This window comes from Chiloscyllium plagiosum, unplaced genomic scaffold, assembly GCF_037043375.1.
Source record: "Chiloscyllium plagiosum isolate Xiang-an unplaced genomic scaffold, Cpla_swu_hap1 HiC_scaffold_7, whole genome shotgun sequence".
Taxonomy (NCBI): domain Eukaryota; kingdom Metazoa; phylum Chordata; class Chondrichthyes; order Orectolobiformes; family Hemiscylliidae; genus Chiloscyllium; species Chiloscyllium plagiosum.
This window is the reverse complement of record NW_028270145.1, coordinates 59,916,889-59,934,301: the sequence shown is the minus strand read 5'-3', so window position 1 is coordinate 59,934,301 and position 17,413 is coordinate 59,916,889. Positions and strand designations below refer to the sequence as shown.

Below are 17,413 nucleotides of genomic sequence, written 5' to 3'. Positions count from 1 at the left end.
TCTTTCAGCAAAATGGCATTTCTGGTCACACCAACATCATTGACACCAATTGGGTGGCAAGTACTGGGTTACCCAGCACTGTGGGAGGAACCTCATAGCACTTGAGGGTCCAAGGTTCTCCATTCTAACTCCTGCATCCTCACAGCTGCCTCATCTGTAGTCACATCCTTCTGTCTCTTATCACAGACCAGTTTTGAACTACTGAGTCTGAAGGGTGTGACCGCCCTCTGGAGCAAACTTTCCTCTTCTTTGATGTATCATAATATCCCCAGTTCAGACTTGAACTCCTCAAGTCCGATCCTCAAACTGTACACACTTACCAATGATGTGTTTGCTAAGGATTACATTGGTATCCAGCAGCTTCCACATGTTGCAATAGCAACACATCATACATCCTGCTATCACTATCATATTTGAACTAACTTACAAATTAATGACTACAGATTTTGTTTTCTTTACATTTCACTGCACTGAGCATTTTTATAAACTAGAAAAAACAAAATCACCGTATCAACTTAATACTTTAGCAGTTATTTTTAAGAAGAAAAAGAGTGCAAACCTAAATACAAACTGAAGACCTTATTTTTATTTTAAAGATAATATGTATTCACTAAACCTGCTTCTTAATCACTTCTTCCCTAGCTCTCAAATCACATTATGGTTTGTGACATCACTTCACAATTGGTCTCCGTGCAGGCCAGTCTCTAAATTCATAGCTTTTATCCTCCCCCACTCACCTCGTACTCTGGAAAGTTTACTTCTTGCTGTAAATCTGAGTTTAAGCACCTTTGCACTGAATTTCCAGTTTGAACCAAATTTCCAATAGTCAGCAACACACTTGGCCTTCAACTCACACTGTTTTTGCTCATTACTAATCCCATCACTAAATGTTAAGTATTACGAATAAGTTGCTTACTAAAAGTAATCACAAGTGGTTTAGAGTCACTTGTCACAGCAAACATGAATTCTTGCTGGATTGTTCTTTCATGATGAACTAATGCATTTAGGAGGGTCATTGATTACTATTTAAATTCAAACAATATGCAGAGTTTGGGGAAAATGTTCAATGGCACTGAATCAACGTTCAGAGCAGGTGTACACATAGAAGGAAGCTGTTTGGCCCACTATGCTGTAACAATTACAATTCCACTAGTAATTTAAGATCGATTCTCATTTAGAAAGTTGTTCATACCTACAGAGATTTGTAAGAATGATGTCAACCTGAACAGTGCTATCACAAATGGCAGTACATAGCTGAATATCATGCTCAATAAATCTCCAAAAGGCAATAAAGGTAATCACATCCACATCTTATTTTTGTGGGAAATGTTTTATATGTGTCAGATTAAACTTCATGAACTATGAAATATGTAATCTCCTGTACATTTTGTATTCAGTACAGAATTAAACCCAGGCAACCTTTAGTGCAGGTAAGCATGAAGCTTTTGGTTTATGAAGTGCTAAAGTTCATTTAATACCAATGGATAGATATGTGGAACAAGTATTCAGGTAAGGAATGAAATGGAGAATAAATATATTACTTACAGATTGTAAGGATCACAACTTAAAAGAACAAGGTAGAGCAATAAACACATGGTGATCCTAAAAATGTGCTTTGCGGTGATGACTATTATACACACCATAACTGAAGTAATTATCAATAAATATTCTTCTTATATTTAAAAGAATTGTTGGGCAATTGTAAAATACCAGTGTTAACAAATGGTCAAGTTTACTTAAATACAGTACCACTTCTCAACTTCACAATTAAAATTGAATATTACGTAGATTAAGGCAATAAATCAATGTTATTTCATCCAGTTCATTAATACATTAACACTAGTACAATATAAATGGAAGAGAGTGCTCGAAAATAACCACAAACTGAAACTACATTGGTGTCTCTTCAAATGTGTTTCATTTAGGAAGTAAAAAGGCAATAGCATTTTAATGGGTTTTATTATCTTGATGGAATACCACAATCACATTTCTCAAAAGAAACAACAACTTCCTGGACAGATAAGAATACATGAGGGAAAAGTCATTTTGCAGAGTGCTACTTAAACACTTACCTCAACTCCCCATGAACAGCCAGTACCTGATTGTTACCTGCACAACATTCTCAATGATATTGCTAGAAGCAATGCTATCCAAATTAATTTCTAATCCATGATATTCAGCTGTATGACAAAAATGCAGTCTTAAATATCATAATGTGCTCTCACTACTCCAGCGTCTAACATATTTCTCAGAGATAACACTAACATGATAAATTGGCCCCGGAATTTGAAATTCATTTTCGGTCATTTTGGAAACCAGGCTTCAGAATAACAATAAAGCAAGCTGCCTGCACTTATCACATCTTGAGTGAGCTTTCCATTAGTGACAGTCTAATTTGGACTGTCTAACTGACTGGCTTGGCAGCAAGAGTTTGGACAGCAAAATAGGGAAGTGGGGTGCAATCATGAGCTGCCAGCAGTCCTTATATCTCAAAGGAGTTGGAAGAAGCACTTCTACTATTTCAATCTCCAGAGAAAGATTCTCTCAAACAAAACCTGAATTTTTTTGTACTTGAAAGTATAGATTTATATCAACAAAAACAGAGTGGATCATAAAAGAATACAACAGGTACTGTACTCTCTGATCCTTACTATTTCATTTTGCTGAGGGGTGCCAAAACAAGTATTCGCATATGCAAAGGGCACAATGTCTATTTAAGGAACCTGTCAAGATTGCCTGAAAATCCTCTTTGTAGTGCAGGATCCATATAATTGGTAAAACATGTCTCACTTTACTAGGAGAAAGTGAGGACTGCAGATACCGGAGCTCAGAGTCGAGAATGTAGTTCTAGAAAAGCACAACAGTCAGGCAGCATCCGAGGAACTGGAAATCGATGTTGATATCTCACTTTACTGCCTGGAAAATGGGTGCACCGAAGATTAATTCCTACTTCTGACTTTTTATTTATGGTTTTACAGAGGAACCTCAATTATACAAATATTAATTATCCAAATTTCAGATTATCCGAAGAAGATCTCAAGGTCCCAATAGAAACATTACATTAACGAGGTGTTTCCAACACTGATCGCGTCTTTTGTGCACAATGATTAAAAATGTATTCAGTTCACTGAAATGCTACAGAGAACAGTGTTGGCCATCAATGGGAGCCCAGGCACCGTCTCCAAATGACTGACCTCTCGCCCTCCCTCCCTCTTCCCACACTTTCTGTGGAATTCTACACAGGGGTGTACCCTAAACCCCCCTTCCTCAGATAATCTCTCCAACATTGTCCTGTATAGGGCAAAGGTGGAACTTGTCAAAAGGTTGCAGTAAAATGTTGTGTGTGTGACTGAGTGTGTGTGCTATTTTGAGACTCACCCTCCAAAGGCAGGAGCAGTTTGCTGTTGGTGTCCAGTCTGGCTGACCCAGAATGGGGAGGGGGGTGGGCAGATGGGGAGACGGACGGGGACGTGGAGATGGGGGTGGGGGTGGACAGAGGTGTAGGGGCTCACAGCAGTGTGTTCCTGCCTAGTCTCCTGAATGGGAAGCAGACTTAGCAAGTGCTTGCTGTATCAATCCAATTGAACTGATGGGGTTGGGGGGGGTGGGGCAGCAGGAGGCTTCAGCAATACAGCAGGTCCCTTATACACAAGGGTGTGTCTGCTCAGAAACAAACCCTGAGATAGAGAGAAGGAGCAAGGCAGGCAGAAAGAGGAAAAAGGAAACTTCAGAAAAGTCCAAGCCCCAGAGGAGGGCATTGAATCAATTAACTGAATAATCAATTACCCAAACGAAATAGCCTCTGCCCACCTCATTCAGACAATCAAGGTTATTCTGTAGCAACAGAAACAGAAAATGGATGGAATAGATTGTAACAAATAATGAAAAACAATGAATAGGACAGAGACTGGCGGGGTGGAGGGGGGGGGGGGGTGTGTGGAGAGGGGGAAGAGAGAGAGAGAGAAAAAGAAAGAAAGAGAGAAACAGAGAGACTTCAAAAGATTAAGTGAGAACCTCAACTTTGTAACTAAATAAGATAATGAAAGCTTACAATCAGATGCAACTTTAAAGAAGCTCAAAATTTGATTATAAACCAAGCTATAACTTTGACTAAACCTGATCACTGGATGAACTACAGAAGCAAATGCCAAATATGAAGATGTGAGAACATGTCCTTGCTCTGGATGTCTTGGTAAGCATGTAATTATGTTTTGATGCATTTACAAATAAAGTGAAATATAATTTTATTACATTCTAAAATTTAATCAGATTTTAATAGCTTGATTTGAGGAATTTTCATGAATTGAGGATAGATTCCAACCTGCACCTCGTGACACAGATCAGAGGCAGCTACCAGCGCTGAAGAGTACACGGCTGGCTACAAGAGAGCTTATGCCCTAAATGTTGATTGTCCTGCTTTTCGGATGCTGCCTGACCTGCTGTGCTTTTCCAACACCACACTCTTGACTCTGGTTGCAAGACCTTGCCTTGCTTCTCTGATATTTCAACTCACCCAGCTGCATATGTTTTTTTTAAGTAGTACAAGCATTTATCCCATAGACCTCTTCACCCTCCCCACCCACTTTCCACATCCTATCAATAGCAAGCAATGCCAATACATGCCATCCCATACCCCGATCCTTAAATCATCCATGCCAACCCACTCACTCCAATTATTCCCAATTACTTGATATATTATCAATGCTGCTCCAGTAACCTCCAATGATGCCACATGCCCTCAACTAGCGTCAGCCGCAACCCAGTCTCAACAATACCTGCATAATCCCATGCCTATTCAAAAGGTCTTCCAAGTCCATTGACCTACTTTACTCTGTGCAACACCAATGAACCTTATATTAATAATGATGAATAGAAACCTTTTAAAAAGCCATTAACTCAAGAGCTGCTTTGAAAGTAACAATCCACCTTTTGAGACCTTTTAAGCATCAACAGCAGAAATTGTAGGCTCCTGATATCTTCCATCTTGTATAAATAAACATTGACAAAATAGTTCTATAGCTCAAAGGAATTTAAAAAAAACTTTAACTATTAAGCAAATTTCCCTTCTCTGTATCAGTTTCAACCAAGTAATGGAAGTTGGGTTTCCATGCATAGAGGTAAATAGAAGTTGACATTGATATAAAGATGAATAGCACACATGGGTACCCAAAGTGAAACAAAAGTTATATTTACATTTGTACTCTGGGCCACAGGACATTTGTTTTATTGAGGGTAAACAACACATTTAAAAATCAGAAGAAATTTACCCTTCCAATCTCACATCTGGTAGAGTTCTATTGAATGCAATCATGTCACTGGCCATGAGATTAAACTGGTTGATTTTGAACAAGTCCCTCATTTTCTCTTGATCTTCCTTAGGAATAAGGACTGCCTTTCCCATTTCACCTGGGCCTTCTTGTGCTCGGGATATGACAGCTGAAATAGAAAAATAATGTATTAGAATAGATTACTGGTTTTAAACATAGGTAGCAATCTAGCCTATTTTTCAAGTACAAAACATATAAGTCTTCATTTGAGAATACCCCATTCAAACATGATACCATGTTTTCATCGTAAAGTACAAATTTTATGTAACTTGCAATTCTTAATTTGTGAGAATAAATGCTTCACTGTAGGAATATCCTGCAGAACATGCTGCTTGATTTGCAATGTCATTAGAAGTGAAAAATTTGCCACAAATTAAAGATTCATGGAAAGTGCCTCCTAGATTGTGGGTTCCCTTGTGAGAAACACACTGAGCTGCAATTGCTTGTGCAACTCTTCAAAACACTGCAACAGGGAAATTTATTGAGGACAGACAGCACTCACAAAGACTACAATTATTCTTTGAAGAATAAGCGGGGAGGGACGAACTGACAAAGCCAGCAGGGACTTGTTAAGGAAACACATGTATTTAAACAAAGTTTCTGAACAGAGTAGACTGATGAGGGTAATGCTATGTGCACAGACTTCTAAAAGACATTGATTCAGTGTCACGTAGCGACAATTACAGATACAGCTTATGAAACAGAATGGATAGTAGCAAGACAGATATTTCAGGAAAGATGTGAAGCCCTTGGAAAGAGTGCAAAAAAGATTTATGGGAATGGTTCCACTGATTAGAAACATCAGCTATAAAGATTGATAGGAGATATGATCTGTTTTAAGAAGAAGACTAAGACAGATTTGATAAATTTACTCAAAATAGTGAGGGGTTTGAACGAAGAACAGAGACAAACTGTGACCTCTCATGAAAGAATCAAGAATAAGAAAGAACAGATTTAAAGTAAGTACAAAAATAGAAATAGCACGAGGAATAACATTGTCATGCAGAGTGGTTAAAGGTCAGGAATGTACTGCCTGAGAATGTGCTTCAGGTAGGATCAATAAAAGGCATTCAAAAGGAAATTATAGTGTTGTCTAAAAAGAAATAATGGTCAGATCTATGAGGTGAGTAATGGGGAGAGCCAGTGCAGACAAGTTGGGCCAATTGGCTGCCTTCTGCACTGTAAAGGTGTGTTATTGTAGAACTACTTCCATGATTGTATTTCACCATTCCTCTATTTGTCAGCACCCTTCACGAAATCCATGCAGAGATAACTTCCACAAATATGAGCTTTTTACAAGGTCCTTAGAGTAATAGCGTTGTGTAGCATGGAAACAGACACTTCGGTCCAATTTGTCCAGCCAACCAGATATCATAAATTAATCTCGTCCCATTTGGCCCATATCCCTCAAAACACTTCCTATTCATATATACATCCAGAGGCCTTTTAAATGTTGTAATTGTCCCAGTCTCCACCACATCCTCTGGTAGCTTGTTTTGTACACCCACCACCCTCTGCGTGAAAAAGTTGCCCCTTAGGTCCCTTTTAAAATCTTCCCCCCCTCATCTTAAACCTACGCCCACTTGGACTCCCCACCCTAGGGAAATGACCTTGTCTATTTACCTGATCCATGCCCCTCATGATTTTATAAATCTCAACAAAGGTCACCACTCAGCCTTCGGCACTCCAGGGAAAATAGCCCTAACTTATTCAGTTTCTCCTTACAGGTCAAACCCTCCCACCCTGGCAAGTTCTTTTGTAAACCCTTTCAAGTTTCACAACATCCTTCCTATAGGAGGGAGACCAGAATTAAATGTAGTATTCCAAAAGTGGCCAAACCAATGTCCTGGACAGCCACAACATGACCTCCCAACTTCTTTACTCAATGCACTGACCAATAAAGACAAGCGTACCAAATGCCTTCTTCACTATCCTATCAATCTGCAATTCTACTTGCAAGGAATTATGAACCTGCACTCAGCAACCCTCCACAGGACCTTACCATTAAGTGTACAAGTCCTGCCCTGATTTGCCTTTCCAAAATGCAACATCTCACATTTATCTAAATTAAAGTTCATCTGCCACACCTTGGTCCATCTGACTGAGATCCCATTGTACTGAGGTAATCTTCGCTGTCCACTACATCCCTAATTTTGATGTCATCTGCGAGCTTACTAACTATACCTCCTAAGTTCAAATCCAAATCATTTATATAAATGACAAAAGGCAGTAGACCCAGCACCAATCCTTAAGGCACACCACTAGTACCAGGTATCCAGTCTGTAGAGCAACCTTCCACCACATCCTCTGTCTTCTACCTTTGAGCCAGTTCTGTATCCAAATAGCTAGTTCTCCCTGTATTCCATGTTATCTAACCTTGTTAACCAGTCAACCACAAGGAACCTTATTGAATGCCTTATGTAAGTCTACACAGACCACATCCATAGCTGTACCCTCATCAATCCTCTTTGTTACTTCTTCAAAAAACTCAGGTTAGTCTAAGACAAAGGTTGGGGGGCAGAAATTATCTGGCATTTGATTAACCAAACTTCAGATCATCTGAATGAGATCGCAAGGTCCCGATGCATGGCTAACTATGTTATCCGGCATCAATTATCCGGCATTCGATTAACCAAATGAAATACTCCCCACCTGTGTCCTTCGGATAATCAAGGTTCCTCTGTATAATACAATCACAATAAGGTGATCATCCTTTTCTTACTTCTCAGTTCCACCTAAATAACTTCCCGAGACATAGTCCCAGGAATATTCTAAATACAGCTGTAATGTTATTCCTAATCAAAAATGCCATTCCCCCTCCTCTCTTGTACCCCTCCATCCTTCGTATAGCATCTCTACCTTGAAACATTAAGCTGCCAGTCCTGTTCATCCCTGAACCACGTCTCTGTAATTGCTATGATATCCCTGTGCCATGTTCCCAGCCATGCCCTGAATTCATTTGCTTTACCTATTAGGCCTCTTGCAATGAAATAAATGCAGTTTAATTTAATCAGTCCTACCTCATTCTCTGCTTTGTTCCTGACTGCCATGACTGTTTGATTTGCCCGTGTTTCTAACTGTACCAGTCTCAGACTGATCTCTTTCCTCACTATCTCCCTGGGCTCCCCCTGCCCCCTTACTAGATTAAATCCTCTAATGGTGGACTGTCATCTAGTTTAGAATGTTTGACAATGTAAAATGCTGGAACATATACATGAGCAGAAATAGAGAGACTCCAATAAGATACACAGGTCTATCATATATTGGAAAGCATCAAGATGGTGAAGATATCAAATAAACTGTTATATTTATGAAAGGAAACTGAAGGAACATGATAGGAAAGTGTGGAAGTAATTCGCTGATTCAAATGTTTTTGTCATCATTTCAATTTCAGAAAGATGCCATGTAAATTTAACTCTCTACCTCTTTCCAGCAATTAAATAATTTCAGATTTGTTTTTACTTCATACCACTTTGCTAATTAGCTCATCAATTAGTACATTCTAAGATTCTGTACATCAAAAACCTGTCATTTTGTTAGTTCATCCGGTTTTTTTTGTAGGATGCAATCCTCTTGATTTTAAGCTTTGTTGTATTTGTTGAGTTAATCACAATGCCCTGAATGGTTGAAATACCGTCACCATTTTTCTTTGTAGGAACCAAATCTTCAATACCAAAATCCACCAACCATTGTAATGATAGCTTTTAACCAGGTTTTGTATAAGATGTTTATTGTCCTTAGGTCCTCCTCATATTTAATATAGATGAGCAAAGTACCATTACCATGAACTTCTTGGACTTCAATGAATTGTTAACATTTGGTTTGCCAGTGTTTAGGTAAACGCAATTATTCTGATTTCTGAAGTCTTATTTATAAATGTTCACCTTTTCTGCTGGTGGCAAAATTCAAAACTGGGCTCTATATTTCATCTAGTTTCAAGACTACAGGTTTCACTCTGTGCAATGCCTCAGGCAGTATCTTGATCATATTAGCAGGATCCCTGGAAGCATTCAGAGCAGAGTGTGATTTAATCAGCACCTCCTGCTGCTTTGATACCAATGCTGCCATTTTCAGTCTTATTATTCACATTAATATCCTCTCAAACACCAATCACATTTTTTGTAGTGTAGAAGAAGGCCATTCAGCCCATCATCTCTTCAGTGACTTGCTGAGCATTTTAACTTAGGAACAATCTCCCACTTTTTCCCTGTAACCCTTAACATTGGATGATTATTGAAATTGATGCAAAGTCCCTTTGAATTGAAACTGCCTCCACATTTCAGACAGTGCAAGCTATACCCAAACAACTTACTGCATGAAAGTAGTAATTTTGTTCCTCTCAGCTCACGTTTTCTTCTTTTGCAAAACACTTTAAAACTGTGCCCTCTGGTTCTCAAGCCTTTTGACTGGAAACAGTTTCTCCTTATTCACTCCGTTCAGACACCTTATGATTCTGAAAGCTATTAATAAATCTCCTTTTAGCTTTCTCTTCCCCAGGGAAAACAGTCTCAACTTCTCCAATCTTTCCTCAAAACTGAAGTGGATCATCCCTGGAACCATTGTCCTAAACATCTGCACTCTCTCCAATGCATTAACATCCTTCCTAATAATATGGCACTCAGAACTGTACACAACACTCCAGTTACAACTTAATAGTATCTTGCATAAGTTTTTTCAAACCTACTTGCTTTTTTATTCTGTGCCCCTATGAAGCCTAGGGTACTGTATGCTTTATTAACTGGTCCTTCCACCTATTCTATCACTTTTAATGACTTCAATGTACACCCTTTAGAATACTGCCTTTAATTTTATACTGTCTCTCAGTGCTCTTTATACTAAACTGCATTACCTCGCACGTCTTTTCACTGAACATCTATCTGCCATCTATCTGCCCACTATCTGTCCTTTATGAAGTTCTACAAGGTCCTTCTCAGTTTACCAACATCATAAGTTTTGTGTCATCCAAAAGCCTTAAAATTGTCCACCGCACAAAGATCTAGGCTATTACTATTCAAAAAAGCAAAGGTTCTCATACTGACTCCTGGGAACTTCATTATAAAACCTGAAAAATACCCATTAAAAAGGATTCTGTTTCCATCCGTCACCCAATTTTGTATCCTTGTTACTACTATCCCTTTTCTTCCATAATTTATAACAGTCCTTAAGTCTGTTATGGCACTGTATCAACACCTTTTTGGATATCCATATACACCAGTATCAACCCTCTCTCTCAAAAAACACCAGCTAGTTAGACAATTTTCCCTCAACAAATTCATGCTGACTCTTCCACATCAATCCAATTTTCCTCATATGATTAAAGTATCCCAAATAATTGTTTCTATACGTTTATCCAAAGTTAAACTAACTGATCTACAATCCTGATCTTTAGAACATTTTTTGAACAAGGACGTAATACTTGCATTCGTCTAACTCTCTAACACCATTCCTCAATTCAAGGAAGACTGAAAGGTTTTGCTGTATGCGATTTCCACTCATTTCCTTCAATATCCTTGGATGCATCTTAACCAGTTCTAATGTTTTATCAAATTCAAGTTCTGATACTTTATCCAAAACCAGCTTATTAGTTTTAAACTTTTCTAATGACTGAGTTTCCTCCTTTGTCACTGTCATCTGAACAGCATCTGCCTCACAGGCAAAGACAGACGCAAAATATTCACTGAACACCTCAGCCACGCCTCTTGTCTCTAAAAGTGAATCACCTTTTTGCTCCATAATGTCTCCTGTTCCTTGTTTTCATGTGTTTACTTTGGACTTCCTTTTTTATGTTAGCGTCTAGTCTTTTTTCACAACTCCTCTTAACTTCACAAATTTGTTTTCTCACCTCGCTTCCAAGCCTTCTGCTTGGTTCTCAACCACATTTATTATATGACACACCATTGGCACACCTATTTCTTCTCTAATTTATATTCCATTTCCCTTGCCAGGAAGATCTGGATTTGTTTTGTGTTCTCTTCTTCTTTATATTCTCATGTGTCCATATCATCTCTTCTTCAAATTGTTCACCTACGTCTTCTCAGCCAAGCTTTCTATTTCTGTGCTCGCTTGTATGTGGCACTGGAAGTAATCCAGAGATTACAACATTTAGATTGCTGCTCGCTAATTTTCTCCCTTGCTCCCTACACTGATTACAGGACTACATCTCCTTCCTGTCAAAGTGGATCATGACATTTGGTTTTGCACCCCCTTCCAGAACAGTGTCCTTCAGCCATTCTGTGACATCTGAGTCTAGTACTTGGGAAGGAATAACATCTTCCGCCCTTCTGTACAGCTGGCCTACCCAAACTACGCTCTTTCAAGGATCCATCACTGTTATCTATGCTAGAGAATGTGAGCATGACTTCTGGGGACTCTTGCACTACCCGCCCATTTCTGCTGCACTACTTGCATAAATTTCTAAACTAGTGCAGAGACAGAAGAATATACATGGATAAGGGCGGAGCAGATTTGCGAGTCAATGGCAAGGAATTTCTGCTTACTACTAACATTGAGTCTTTAGATATTAGTACAAAAGTAAGGTTACTTTAATTTAAATTAAGCTTTCATTTAAAGTTACAGTGAGTAACTTAAGTTAACATGTGGCAAGACAGTCTCGCCAAGTGGTCACCCATGCCTTATTTGCTTGATTGCCCTTAACCTGTGGTGTGATCGTCTCTCAGTGTGCTAGACATGTAATTATCTGTATCATGAATGCATCTCAATGACTCTAACTGCTGCTTGATCTCAAACCTGAGCTCTAACATTTGCAGCCATGACACTTCTTGCCCATGGGCTCATCCAGATAATGGGAAGTGTTTGTGATGTCCCCACATACCACAGATTGGGCACTCTGCGTCACCTGGAATGATGCTTAGTGCAGGAAACACATCAATTTCCTTTCTCGTACAATTATGTCTCACAACTGCTCTAAGGCCTTGTAAGCTCCTTTCCTAACATATGCATAGTTTAATGCAAATCCTCATTATTACTCCTAACATGGCATAGCTGCAACACCTCTCCAAGTTCCTCTCCAAAATACACAATGTCCTCAAACATTTAAGTCATTCTTGGACTGTTACTGAATCAATTTTTTTTATCAAATTGTCTAGCTTGCACACCTGTAGGAGAATTTCCCAACTACAGATAACAGTAATTCAAAGGAGAAGTACACTACCACTTACTTTAAGAGTAACTCCGGATTTTGCAACAGAGCCTAGTTCCTGGAAACAAGAAATAAAACTGCCACATAGATGTTTAATTCAGGTGCATACATACAAAGTCAGTCTTATTAGAAACTGAAACTTGATGATAAGCGCAGGTAAATTTTGATACAAGTTCAATGCCAAAAAACAAATCACTACATGAAGTGTTAAGTACAACAAAAGTTTTAAAAGATAGAAAATCTTGGTTAGCTTCCAGGAATGGAAATCTACTTCCAGTGAAAATAGTAAACTCAGCTATTGTACAGCCTGCAGAATGATGGAAAGCTCCATATGGTGTAGAATTAATGTGCTGCGATGACCTGTTCCAAACCACTGAACAGGATCAAAATTGCATCAAGTTTCTACAGGCCTGAGTACCTACTTTCATTTTCTACATTCACTACATTAGAACAGCCATCAATAGAAATAGAAAAAACATTTATATGTCACGTAACTCAATTAAATTAGGATGCATACAAAAGAAAATAAAATACGACTCCACGATTTGATTGGTGTGTCAAATCAGAATCAGCTGCAGGATAATTCAGAGGATTCTTTGAAAACTATGGAAATAATGAGGTGTTTACCTTCCACCTGGAGTAATCAATCTTTTTTTGAGTAACAATTAAGTCCAAAGTAGCAGATATAAGGGGAAACATATTACTGTCGTAAGACAACTGTTCCTTTAAAACCTTGTTCAGTGGGAACAACTGGATAATTCTGTTCTGGTTATAGCATCATAGCCTTCTAGAATGACCAAAAGCAGCACCGTAAAAACATTGATATCTGTAGAACTGCTTTTGAGCCCCTATGTGAAGATATTAATAATTCATAATAAATTCACAATTAACATTCCCACTGAAATATGTTGTTCAGCATGGAGTAAATCAAGAACATTGAGGTAATCAGCAATAATTTTCGATGTTGATGTATTTCATATTATAGGAGACCAGAAAATAAGGAATGATTGAGAAAAGACATTTTCTGCTTTCCTCTCCTTGAAAAGTACAATTAACTAAGCTACACAAAAATCACAATTATGCAATATTTTTAATTGTTACATTTAAAACTACATTTAAATACTGCAGAAAAATAATTAGCCCGAAATCTGTTATAACAGTCTATCAATGTTCAATGTTAATACAGAATCAAACTGACAGAAATTTCTTGTGTCTACATATGCAGATAAACATCAAATTCCAAATGTTGCTCTCAAATATCCTTCTCTCGGGCTTTCCAAAAAGGGGGTCAAAACCCCAAACAGAACTGGAAGCTAAAATACTGAGGTCAGAAACTCAGACCCTTTCTCTTTGCTGTTTTGGGCCTTCTCCTCCTCCCCAATCGTGCACTAAAAAGGTTGTAACACTAAGTCTAAAGAAGTGGTCACATTGGGAAAATGTTTGGGTGCTGAAAATGTGTTGCTGGAAAAGCGCAGCAGGTCAGGCAGCATCCAAGGAACAGGAGAATCGACGTTTCGGGCATAAGCCCTTCTTCAGGAATGAAGAAGGGCTTATGCCCGAAACGTCGATTCTCCTGTTCCCTGGATGCTGCCTGACCTGCTGCGCTTTTCCAGCAACACATTTTCAGTTCTGATCTCCAGCATCTGCAGACCTCACTTTCTCCTCAAAATGTTTGGGTGGCACTACCTTAGTCCTTTACAAAGTACATTGTTGGACCCCTCAATACATATATGTGGCACAAAGTTGTTGTAATGGTGTGAACCTGGAATACTTCTGAAAACAAATTGGGACAAGTACCTTTAGGAGTGAGAAAGTTTTGAACAAAGTTATCACATGATAATGTTTCCTGAACAATTTCTCTGGTCCTGGACAATAATTTTTTACAAGTGTGCAATTTCATTCCATTCAAGGTGATCTAAAGAAACAACCTAGGACATTAAACAAAGCATTTTAAAAATGATGCTGGTCCTATAGAAAATTAGCCTGAAGAACAATGAATGAGTAAGCAGATGTCAGTTGAATTGAATAAGTATTCTGCATCGTTCTTCACTGTAGAAGTAACAGCTGCAAACCAGGATATGGAATGAAAGGAGGAAAGCAGCAAAATTACAATTACCAAGGAAGTGGTACTGAACAAATTGTTCAATTTATGGCAAACAAGTGCCCAAGTGCTGATGTGCTTCACCCTGAGGTCTTCAACAGTATGGCTACTGAGATGACGCATTGGTTTTGATTTCCCAAATTTCCTTAGATTTGAGGAAGGTTTTATTCATTTAGAAAATAATGAATATAACTCCTTTATTCAGAAAGGAAGACAGCAAGAAACTGTAGGCCAGTTAGCATAAATTTGCTTTCAGCAAAGTTTAGAGGCTATTATTAAAGCTGTTATAACAGCGCACTCAGAAAAGTTCAAGCATATCTGACAGAAACAACATGGCTTTATGAAAGGGAAATTACGTTTAACCAACTTATTGACGTTATTGTGCCATCAGTAAAACAGAGCCGACTTATTATTTAGCTTTCCAAAAGGTATTTGATAAGATGTCCATCAAAGGTTATTGCAGCAAATAAAAGTACATGGTTTATGAGTACCATTTTGGCATGTATAGAAAATTAACTAGTTAACAGGAGATAGTATGAATAAATGTGTATTTTTCTATAAAGCAAAATATAACAACTAATCTGCCAAAGGGATCAGTTCTGTTGGTCAACTTCTCACAATTTACTTCAACTCTTTGGACAATGAGACCACAAGTATGTGTTTATGGACCAGACCAGATCCCCTCAATATATTTTAAAGGAAGTAGCTAGACCAAATTTTTTCTCACTTTAAAAGGAAGTTGATGTGATGTGTTGTTTTCCAGATGCGATGTGACTGGTCAAACATTAAGCAAAACAGAATTTATTTAAACACTATAGTTAAAATACAAACAAAAGAAAGAGCAATTTAGAACAACTATTGGAAAACTTAACCAAATAATAGATACTGTACCTTTTACTAATTAGTTGTTCCAATATTGTAACATTCCATAAAAACATCCCTTAGCAAAAAGTCAAATTCAGACAAATTGTCACAGACAGTTTTCCAATACAGGAGGGAAAAAAGCATCAAGAGAAAGTTTAGAAAAACTAGCAGTTTGGAGACATTCACTGAAGCTTCCAACTCTTGAGACCCCAAAGGCTTCTGCTTAAAACTAAACCTAAAAACTGAAAAAAAAGAGAAAGCTTGGTCTGAGAGAGCTGGCCACACCCAGGCTGCTTCCATTGTTTCGAATTTAAAAAAAACAAGGCCTCACAAATTGCTTTCTTTCTTACAGATAGCTCAACATTATAACCTCTCAAAAAAAAGACAAAATAACCTCTTCAAGTCACAGCATCGTCAAATATGGTTGCTAGATTTGCTGATAATGTAAAGATGCTAGGAAAGTAAGTTGCGATGATGAAAGGAGGCTACAAAGGCAGACGGAAAATGAATTACAATGTGGGAAATATAAAATTGGACAGTTTGATAGGCAGAATAAAAATGAATATTATTTACATTGAGAGAGATTGCAGAGCTAAGATGCAGACCTGGGTGTTACAGGTAAGTGAAGCACAAAAGGCTACCATGCAGGTACAGCAATTAATTAGGAGAGCGAACATAATATATTATGCTTTATTGAGAGGGGAACTGAGTACTAAAATAGGGCGAATAAGCTTTGTTTATACATACATTCCACATTTGGAATAATGTGTTCTGTATTAGTCTCCATACTTAAGACAATAATTACATGTGTTGGAAGAAATTCAGAGAAGAATTACAATATTAGTGCCTGGACTGGGCAGGTTGCCCTATGTTGAAAGGTTGTATCCATTGGAGTTTAACAGCAAGAGGCAATTGATTGAAACTTGTAAGATCCTCAGGGGATTTGACAGAATGGATGTAGTAATGATGCTCCCACTTGTGAGAGAACCTGGAACTGGGATCAGTGGTTAAAAATAAGGGGCTGGCCATTCAAAACAACTTCTTTCCAGGTGTAGGTCTCCTGGTGTAGAGATAGGGAAATTACCACGGTGCTTCAAGAGCTCTGTTGGATACAAAGTTAATACATTGAGTGTTACCAGAAGATAAAGGTCAGAAATAGTCATTTTTCCAATCAGGTTTCAGACTTGCCTAAAAAACACTGAGTAACAGAGACTGATATCTATGTGGCCAACAGAAAGAAATCAAAATTATGGGAGACATGAGAGAGTAGATCATGAGAATTTCTTCCCCAAGGCAGATATGTCTAAGACCAAATGGTATATGTTTAAGGTGAGCAGCAAATGGTTTAGAGAAGATCTTAGAAAGATATTTTTCATCCAGAGGGTGGTAGAAATATGGAACATATTGCCTGAGCGGGTGGTAGTGACAAACTATTGCAACATTCAAGCAGCATCTGGATGAGCAATGAAAATGCTAGGGCATGTAGGCTATGGACTAAATGCAGGTAAATGGGATTAGTGTTGTTTGGTGGTTGTTGATCAGCATAGAAAGGATTGGCTGAAGGACCTATTTCTATGTTGTATGACTCTATGAACTTCAAGGAGAGTTGAAAAAAACAAATCTGCTCGTGTCCATTTTCTATAGAAGATGCTGGGTTTTTTTTAAAATGTACCTTCTAATCTCTCCCACGAGGGAAATATTTTCCTCAGCTTCACATTGTCAAGTATTCACAGGTTCTTGCATGGTACAATCGGATCACTTCTCATCCTAAACACTAATTTAAAACATTTCCATTTAAGCTAACTCCTTCATCCCAGGACCTCAGTTGAGAATCTTCATTGAATTGCTTTTCATGTTATTATATTCTTAACTGTACACGGCACTGCAATTGTGACCTCTCCAATGCTTTATACACTGTAGCAAAATGGTCCCTCTTTTGTGTTCCAATACCCTTGCAAAAAG

At 38.2% G+C, this 17,413-nt stretch overlaps 1 protein-coding gene across 5 annotated transcripts in view; it reads right to left on the bottom strand.

Annotated features, from left to right (window-relative positions):
* Positions 1 to 17,413, bottom strand: part of galnt13 (polypeptide N-acetylgalactosaminyltransferase 13) — a 421,608-nt gene that overhangs the window by 313,116 nt on the left and 91,079 nt on the right. For all 5 annotated transcript variants that reach the window (XM_087989066.1, XM_043693775.2, XM_087989067.1 and 2 more), the window contains exon 3: positions 5,268 to 5,436. In XM_087989066.1, the coding sequence (XP_087845192.1) occupies positions 5,268 to 5,436 (169 nt within the window). The remainder of the gene's footprint in view (positions 1 to 5,267; positions 5,437 to 17,413) is intronic.